Below are 10,324 nucleotides of genomic sequence, written 5' to 3'. Positions count from 1 at the left end.
AAACATTACACACATACACTTTATATTTGGTCACCTGATGTCAAAACAAATGCATTTTTTGTGAAAAACACACACTATTTGGTTTTATTTCAGGAATATTGATATTATGGGGGCAGGAAACTACACAGTGTAAAGAATTATCTGCCCTGGGAAGGACATATAAAAGGAATATTTAGAACAGGGCAACATTTACAAATGGAATATTAGAACTCCTAGCTTTTCTAGTCAGTATCTGAAAAAGGAATACACTGTATACAGTTAATGCATTTTCTTTAATAAATTGACACAGCAGCAGTCCAATTTTCAAATTATTGTGTGATTTACTTGGATTCTTCAGCACCAACAAATACATTTTTGCCCTAATTATATCACCAGTAAGTGCCCTTCCAACTCTCATGCTTTAGTGGTTTAAAGGAAACTATATTAATCTGTAGTCAGTTGTGATTAATGCACTTCAGAATCAGATTCCGCTACCTCAATTATGTCACAAAATACTTTACATTGCTTTATTTTTTAGGTTGAACAATCTTGTACAGGGAGTATCTCAAAACTTTGAGCTACCATAAGCAGTTTTATGTAACTTCCTTCCTTTTGTCCCCAAAAGCAAGGCGAGGCCATATCAAATTGGGGCAGTTTTGCTTCAATGTTCTAATGATGTGGGTATGGTTTTGTAATGATTCTGGTACACTGGACTAGCAACTCAGTGATGCACAGGTCAAATCCCACCAAGCAAAGTCATTAAAAGTGAATTCAATAAGTCTGGTCATTTGTAATCAACCAAAGGGAAAAAAAAATGACTGCTTAAAAAAAAATAACCAGTTCACTTAATCTCCCCTCCATTCACTCCTGAATAGCTTGTCACCTTTACTAGGGCTGACCTGAATGTGACTCTAATCCATACGATGTGGTTGATTCCATGCTCTGAATTAGCCAAGCAAGCCCACTCATTGGTTATAATCATCATGTTTAAGGCACATCAGCAGTTCAAAGCAACTAGGGCAGCCAATAAATGAAACCATGTCAACATTGCCCATATGCTGAGAACACAGAATTCAAGTTAAAGTGAATGAAGATGCAAAATTTGAATGTCAGGTCAATAACCCCATTGTTGGAGATGTCTCTCTTCTGCAGCAGAGGAGACAATTCACTTTAAGGTCAAGTTGGTTACATGTTCTGCCCATTTTTTCTATACATTTGTTAAGTGAACAAAAATCTAAGCCAAACTCTGTCACACACCTAGATAGTCAGAAACATTTTCCAAAGATTACTTCAAAAAATCAAAACCATATATTCTACATTACAGTGCACAGGTTTTTTTTTGTTGTCAAGACACTTGTTATTACAACTGAATATCAGGCAACATCTGAACACTGGGGTTTGGTGTCTTGTGAAAAAGCTCATCAATTAGCAAACGTAGCCAATTCAAAGAGATGCAGTATGACATACGATGGAATGCTACTTGGGTATTCTTGATTTCTACTCTTTTTGGAAGGAACTTCTCAGATAATCAGTACTGCATTTAGCTCATGAAAGGATGATGGGTTGATGAGCTAATGGGTCAAAAAAAAAAAAAAACCTTTTTTCCATACTGTTATATACAGTGCAAAGAAACTGGGATGTGCATAATCTAAACACATTATATTCAAGCATCTATTTCACGTTAATCAAAATGCATTAGAAACCCATGCCAACATTAGGGGAAAAGAGCTTCGATTATGCATTTATTAATTTATCATAGTCTGAAGCGAAATGGGAGGAGATTAGCACATATGACCTTAAACTGTTCATCAACAAAAATATTGAAAATAGAGATGTTCAGCATTACTTTTTGGTTCCTGTGTAGAGGAAATATTCCAGTTTTATGGCCTGATTTAATGGCATATATACACTCTGTAGTGATTTCCACTGTGAGATAATGCACAGACATAATGTGCTAATGATAGTGATTGGAATGATAGAAAACATCAGTTTTAATGTCACCACCACATTAGCCAAAGTTAGGGTAATCATAACACTCAAGAAAGTGGATTGTTCAATTGTAATACATGCACAAGGTACAAAACAACTGTGATGTATATATATATAAAAATATATACACACAAAAACAGTACCTTACTAAGGATGTAATAAGCATCATGCATTATTATATTACAATGTTGTGATTGATTCTGATGAAATATAAATTGAATACATGCATAAATATCAGAAAATCTTGGCACTGCAGTGCATTCCATCCACCTCCCGATTTTATAATGTATTACTAAGTCAGTATTTCTTGAATTGCTGTTTCTTACTGAATTTGCTTTTTCATATTATAGCTTCCCATTCAGATTATTTTAATTAATTTCCACCATACTTTGAGATGTTTTGTAACATTTTGAACTAATGTTGATATTTGGTGCAGGTCTACAGGCCAAATAGGTAAATACCAAGTACCTTCTTTTTCTGTCACTGAAATCCATACTGACCATTAAACTGCATCTTAGAAGCAAGATCTTGAAATGTCCTGAAGGAGTTGGTCTGAAGAAGTAGGTCTCTATTTTCCCTAAAGTTTTGGTTTCATTTACCCTTATAAACGGGAACCTAAAAATGGACATGATTTTCAATGCATTTGTTTCAAAAATGCATTTAAGCAACCACGCTGAATCAAGGTGTTAAAAAGTTGTAATAGCACTACTGTGCTCATCACTAATCTCACAACTAATTGTTGGGGATCTGCTTTAGAGTTTTTTTTTTATACATAGCAGTATTGTCACTGTGGTAGCAGCGACACGTTCTGTTACTCAGCAACCTGTGTCAGTTAAACATCTGCATTTTTGCAGATTAAAACATACTGGCAAAGATTTATCCTCCCCTTCCCCAGGAAAATGACAAGAGCACACTGAGAAACACAGGGAAATGGGAAGATTAATTAGTAGCATTTATCATTAAGTGCAAAGTAGTCATTACCCACTGGGAGAAGTTAATTTATATTTGGACAGTAAAGTGAAGGCTCTGGCATCTTCTTTGAGACTCCCTCTAATTTGTGATCTTAAACTGCATCAGTCCACAAAGTGTTAAAGGTTGGGACGATATGAAAGTCTCTCAACTCCAAAAAATTTACTGACAAATGCATACCCTGAAATTCAACAGCAAATAATCCAACAGTGCAGGTGTGGGAAAGAGGACAGCCCAAAGACAATTTCAAAAATAATCTCTAAACATTCATAAATAGAGGCTTCTAAAGTTACAGCATTTCTTCGATATAATGAGACAACTCTCATGTTTTGTGCAGTGTAATAGATCTTGCATCACAAAGCTATACAGGTAAGTTACTAGCACTTTGGATGCCAAGTATTATGAAAGGTTTTCTTTGGTAGCCAATATAGGGAAAACCAACTACCTATACTATAGATGAAGGAGGTCCTCAAAAAAGAAACCGTAAAAATTGAGACTTCAGAACAAAGTGAAAATGGCATGTGACAAAGTGCTTGTGACATTTTTATTCAATGCTCATAGGTTTATGAGCATATGTAGGGCACAAAGGGTATCACCAATCAAGATCTTTCAAAAAAATCAATGTCATAAACACCATATACAATGGTAACACCTCAGTTATAAACTTCGCAGAAAAAAATCTATATTAAAAGATTCAGCGTGAGATTTTACGTGAGCAATATCTTGAGACAGATGGTCGTAATTTATCTTGTTTGGTCCTTCATCTAAGCAGGATGTTGTATGAAGGAAGTGTATGGAAAGAAGCTTATATGAATGTGGGAAAAAGGACAAATAGAAAGTTTGTTTTTAAAAATAAGTTTGATTTGATTATGCAGCCATTTTAATTCAGCATATGAAGTGGGATTAACAGGGAACATTCCCTCAAACAAAAACAGAAAATGCTGGAAAAACTCAGGTCTAACAGCACCTGTGGAGAGAAAAAAAACAATTAATGTTTCGAGCCCTTGTGACTCTTCTTCAGGGCTAGAGAAGTAAAAACGTAATGAAGTTTATACTGTTTAAAGGGGTTGGAGTAAGTGAAGTTAGATAGAAAGCCAGTGATAGGTGGCGACAAAGGAGAGATTGCCAGAGATGTCATGGACAAAAGGGTGTTAATGATAGTAGTACTGACTGAAGGAGGTGCTGATGGTGGCATTAATGTCAGAAAGTAGAATGCGATAATAGCAGGACATTCTGCTTTCTGACTTTAATGCCACCATCAGCACCTCCTTTAGCCAGTACCACTATCATTAACACCCCTTTGTCTTTTTGTCCATGACATCTCTGGCAATCTCTCCTTTGCCGCCACCTATCACTGGCCTTCTATCCGGCTTCACTTACTCCAACCCCTTTAAACAGTATAAATTTCATTACATTTTTACTTCTCCTTAGCCCTGAAGAGTCGTCATACAGACTCGAAACGTTAACTGTTTTTTTCTCTCCACAGATGCTGTTAGACCTGCTGAGTTTTTCCAGCATTTTCTGTTTTTGTTTCAGATTTCCAGCATTCACAGGATTTTACTTTTAACATTCCCTCAAAGGCTTTTTGACAGTGATATACACAAGTTTACCAGCAATCTAACATTTGAATGGCAATGGCCTTTGCATAAAATATCTTTCTACAGACATGCCCTAAATTATTTATTCTTTAACTTTTTTAGCCTCCCCACTCAAAAATAAATTTTGTAACAGTAGAAACTTGATCTGCTGCAACATTGATGAAAAGCTGTTAAAGCACAATGAAGCTTTGGTGAGTGAGTGGAAAGGCAGATTCAATTTGTACTTTTCCTACTCCCCCTCCACTCTGTCAAGTTTCTTATCTCAACCACTTCATTACTGGAAGGGGAAGACAGATTTTGCCCTGCCATTGTGACACACCTTCTAACAACTGACTGAATAGCAACACAGTTGAAGCGCGAGCAAGTTAGCAGTTAGCTCAACTGTAGGTGGTACACAGGTTAATAAAATCAAGGGAACTGAAGAGCAAATGATAAAAAAGTAACAATCAAGTACCTACAGAAGTGGGCAAACAAAATCATAAATATTGGCTTAAAGAATGTATAAATACACTTATGAAACTTTCCCAGAAAAATCAGACACTTAGTCTGAATTGTCCCTTTTAGGTTATTTTCTTTCATATGGGATCGAATATTTTCTGAAAGCTTCCTTACTTAATCACAACAACTTTCTTTGCGTATTGCTGAAAAAAAGCACAATGAGCAGGGTACAGGCTGTAACCAAGCTGCCTGTGCTGGCAAAACTCAAAACAATCTGCAACATTAGATGTGATTCCGTGATTGGATAACATTTGCTAAATTATCCTCAATGTGCTAAAAATTACACTGACGACCAATTTAAGATTGTCAGTTGGGCTCGCAATGAGGTGCATCTGCTTGTACTGGAAGCTACATATATTAATGCACAGGGCCCTGTTCTTTGCAGGCATTAAGAACATGGAGACACATTGTGCCTGTTTCAGCCAAACAAAATAAGTGATAGCCATTTGCTGACTCACTCCTCAGGGCAATGCCTTGACCAATCAGGTCAAAATGCCTGGTTTAAACTTCAAACAATGCTTGGCAGTTAAATGTCAGTCACCATCAGTGGTGCATTCTCCATGGCAATACCACTTGCCAACCAATCAATACTCCCTTCACATACAGTATAAATACCTTATATTGGTATTCTTGCAAGTGTCCTGATGAGTGAAAAAAGTGTCTCTTTTTTCAGCAATACTCAAGTTCTGTACTACCAAACGACAACTTTCTTTGCATGCAAGGAATACAAACACATACTACTCATACTTAGAATCCTCATTTATCTAGTAAAATAGAAATTCTGACAATGTCATCAAGCCTTAGAGGGAACTTATTTATCAATTCACTAATGACTAATACTTTCATCCAAAATTTAGTTATCTTAAGCTTTATGAGCCTTAGTTCTTTCAGTTGGTACGTGGCATTTTGGACTACAGCAACATTCAGGTTAACCCTTCTGTTCACACACTCCCTATTTGTGCAATAAACTACTCCAAGGAGCTGTTTGATGGTAATAATTCAGACTGAATGCTAGAGGCTTCAATGCTAGATTCCACGCGATTGTCTGTAAACATGGGCGACTGTATCTCCTCAGTCACACAGGCACAAACTTCAGTCGAGAGTACAGTCTCTTGGGTAAGGCAATCAGCCTTTGCAGAAACATTGGCAGTGGGATCTTTGCTTTGATTATCTTGTGAAACTTTATTTAAGGATTGTGTATCTTCTTCCTCGCTGTTGCCATATTGTTGGGCTGATTGAACACTCAGGTCGTGAACTTTTTTGTTCAGATCATTCCTTTCAGTCTGAAGAGCACGACACAATTTCTCCAAGCGCTGAATCTTTACCTGAAGATTTTCAAATTCTTTGTCACGGAGGGTTTTCTAGGTTTAATATGAAAAAAGTCAAGTAAATCCACTGTGTTGCTGTGTAAAAAAAGAAAATCAATTTGCACAAGAGGACAGGTTTGCTACTTCTAGCCAGTAAAAGACTTATTCTCACGGAACTCAAATATACTTTAGCCCCCACAAACAGGACAATCTAGAGAAACAACAGCAAACTACTGTATTGTCTACAGGTTAGACTGTCCCACTGTTTTAGGGTCAAGGTCCTACAATGCAACCCAAAACTGAGGTTTTACACCCAGGGCTCCTCATCATGGGGATGGTAGCAGATATAATGATATAGAATCCAGAGGCAGGGACTAATGCTCCAGAAACATGAATTCAAATCCCACCAATGCAGCTGGCAGAATTTACATTCAATAAACCTGGAATGAAAAGTTGGTTACAGTAATGGTGACTATAAAATAACAGATTGTTGTAAAAACTCAACTGGTTCACTAATGCACTTTAAGGAAGGAAATCTGCCACCCTCAAGACCCACAGCAACTGTCCTCTTGAAAATGACTTAACAAGTTACTCAGTTGTATCAAACCATTACAGGAGAATCAAAGATGATGGACTATCCTGCATTGACCTAGACACCGGCTACAACAAAGGCACACCCTGCCCTCTCCTCACTAGTATCTGGGGACTTGTGCAAAAAAAAATGGGAGAGCTGTCACACGGGCTAGTAAAGCAACAGCTTGATATATGCATGCTTATCAAATCATTCATTATAGTCAACATTCCAGACACCTCCATCATCATCCTTGGCTATGTCCTGTCCCATCAACAGGATAGACCAAGCAGAGAGGCTGGCGGTGGATACAACTGGGAGGGTATGGACCCGGGAGTCCTTAACACTGACACTGGACTCCATGAAGTCTTATGGCATAAGGTCAAACATGGGCAAGGAAACCTCTTGCTGATTAACACCTACTGCACCCCACTCAGATGATTAATCAGTACTCCTCCATATTGAACACACTGAAAAAAGTACTAAGGGTAGGAAGGGCACAACATGTACTCTGGTGGGGACTTTACTATCCAAGAGTGTCTCGGTGGCACCACTACAGACCGAGCTGACTGAGTCCTGAAGAACATTTGTGTCAGAATGGACCAGCAGCAGGTGATGAGAGAACCGAGGGAAAAACCAACTAAACCTCATCCTCACCAATCTAACTGCCGCAGATCTATCTGTCCGTGACAGAACTGGTAGAAGTAACAACTGCATAGTCCTGTGAAGATGAAGTCCTGCCTTCACATCAAGCATACATCTATTGTGTTCTGTGGCACTACTATACTGCTAAATGGGACAGATTCAGAAAAGATCTAGCAACTCAAAACTGGGCATCCAAGAGGCACTGTGGGCCGTCAGCAACAACAGATTTGTATTCAACCAGACACTGAACCGGACTAGCCACATAAATACTGTGGCTACAAGGGCAGGTCAAAGGCTGGGAATCGTGAGACGAGTAACTCACCTCCTGACTCCCCAAAGCTTGTCCACGATCTACAAGGCACAAATCAGGAGTGTGATGGAATACTCCCCACTTGCCTGGATGAGTGCAGCTCCCACAACACTCAAGAAGCTTGACACTGTCCAGGACAAAGCAGCCCGCTTGACTGGCACCACATCCACAAACATTCACTCACTCCACCACCGAAACTCAGTAGCAGCAGTGTGTACCATCTACAAGATGCACTGTAGAAATTCCCCAAGGCTCCTTCGACAGCACCTACCAAATCCACGACCACTACCATCTAGAAGGACAAGGTTAGCAGATAGATAGGAATTCCACCACCTGGAGATTCCACTCCAAGTTACTCTTGGAAATAAATCACCATTTTTTCACTGCTGCTGGGTCAAGATCCTGGAACTCCCTAACAGCACTGTGGGTGTACCTACACCACTTGGACTGCAGCGGTTCAAGAAGGCAACTCACCACCACCTTCTCAAGGGCAACTAGGGATGGGCAATATATGCTGGCCCAGCCAACAAAGCCCACATCCTATGAATGAATTTAAAAACCACAATCTGCAACCTCATGGCCTGGCATATCCCTTACTCTACCGTTACTATCTAGCCAGGGGACCAACCTGGGTTCAAAGATGAATGTAGCAGAGCATATTAAGGGCAGCACTTGGTATACCTAAAAATGAGGTGCCAACCTGGTGAAACTACAACACAAGGCTACAATGCTAAACAACAAAAAAAGAATGCTATAGATAGGGCTAAGCGATCACATAACCAAAGGATCAGATAAATGCTCTGCAGTCCTGCCACATCCAGTTGTAAATGGTGGAGTATAATTAAAGAACTAACCGAAGGAGAAGGCTCCACAAATATCCCCATCTGCAATGATGGGGGAGTCCAGCGTATCAGTGCAAGAGACAAATGATGACTCTATTGGTGCCGCTTCATGCTCTTATTACGAAAGCCAACTTACCTTCTGATCAACAGCTGAGGCTGGGAACTCCAAGTCCTAACAGACCACAGAGTTTCCGTGCATTTGTGGAGCAGGAGCAGGTTGTGCTTGCGCAATTCAGCATTTTAGGTTATTTGGGCTGAGGCTGGGCCCAGCGTGATTGTGCAAAAGGGTAAAAACTGTGCCAGAGCCTGGATCATGTGACAGGGAGCAAAGCACCATTACAGAGAGAAGTACCAGGCAGGGGTCAGGGAGAGGTTCCTAAAGAAGAGTTCCAGGGACAGAAAGAGATCCTAGTTAAGTTAAAAAGAGAGTAGAGAAAGAGGCTCCAAGCAGACTTCGATTAGCAGACTGAAGTGAAGTCCTAAAGATACAAGAAGGCAGCAGAAGGTTGGTGACTCCATGCTGTGGGTCGTTGGGGTGAAGGTGCTCCTTTGAAGCAGTAGTATTCTGCTCGGCGCAGCTAAAGAGCTGAAGCCGTGCTTGAGAGTTGGTCCATGAGTGCAGACTCGGGAATCCAGGCAAACTGAATCTTAGGAGACAAGACTGAAACCCCACAAGGTGGAGCGACTTGTGGAGAGAATTCCAAGATGAAGTTGCCAAAGGTGAAGACTGGAATCCCTCATAGGAGAGGCAGAGTTTCAACAAAATTGATTGACTCAGCATTTATTGACATCTCTGGGTGGATTGTTGAGAAATCAGTGGACTGATTTGGTCACACCTGCCATTTATTGTGCAGTGTGGTGTGATTGACCATCGTTTGCATGTTAATTCTCCTGTGCCTCATATTCACCCTGAATATTAGAATATAAGATTGTAATATTGTAAATTGTTTTACCTTTCTGACCTTGTATAGTAAAGTTTATTTTCGTTTGTTTAAAACCTCTGTGACTTTATTATCTTAGTAAGTGTATTCTCAAACGTTGTCTACCTTAAACAAAATATTATTGGTCCTGAACTGGATCTTACCAAAAAGACGGGACTATGGTCTATAACACTCTTGTCTGGAATTGGAAAAAAACCCAATAATTTTGCTTCCAATTTCCACTCCCCTCTCAACTTCACATGGTCCAACTCTGACACTCCCCTTCACTTCTGTGACTACTATGTCTCAATTTCTGGAGATAGTCTATCTACCAATATTCATTACAAGCCCTCTGACTCCCACCAGCTGCCCTGACTACATTTATCCTCACTTTCCACGCCACCAGCCTCGCATTCAAAGGATCATCCTCCGCCATCTGTAGCATGATGCCACCACCAAACACATCATCTTCTCAACAAAAATAAAAATACCTGGAAAAACTCAGGTCTGGCAGCATCTGTGGAGAGGAACCGAGTTAACGTTTCGAGTCCGTATGACTCTTCAACAGAACTAAGTAAAAACAGAAAACAGGTGAAATATAAGCTGGTTTAAGGGGGGGTGGGACAAATAGAGCTGGATAGAGGGCCAGTGATAGGTGGAGATAACCCAAAGATGCCATAGACAAAAGGACAAAGA

General features: G+C 39.7%; 1 protein-coding gene across 2 annotated transcripts in view; it reads right to left on the bottom strand.

The window, feature by feature from the left end:
• Window positions 1-5,616: 5,616 nt before the first annotated feature.
• LOC121291990 (alpha-taxilin-like) overlaps window positions 5,617-10,324 on the bottom strand; it is a 72,999-nt gene continuing 68,291 nt past the window's right edge. For both annotated transcript variants that reach the window (XM_041213706.1, XM_041213705.1), the window contains exon 10: window positions 5,617-6,394. In XM_041213706.1, coding sequence (XP_041069640.1) covers window positions 6,002-6,394 — 393 coding nt within the window. In that variant the 3' untranslated portion in view covers window positions 5,617-6,001. The remainder of the gene's footprint in view (window positions 6,395-10,324) is intronic.

The sequence above is a fragment of the Carcharodon carcharias genome, chromosome 19 (genome assembly GCF_017639515.1).
Source record: "Carcharodon carcharias isolate sCarCar2 chromosome 19, sCarCar2.pri, whole genome shotgun sequence".
Lineage (NCBI taxonomy): Eukaryota > Metazoa > Chordata > Chondrichthyes > Lamniformes > Lamnidae > Carcharodon > Carcharodon carcharias.
Note: the sequence above shows the minus strand (reverse complement) of the source record. Positions and strands in the feature narration are given on the sequence as shown.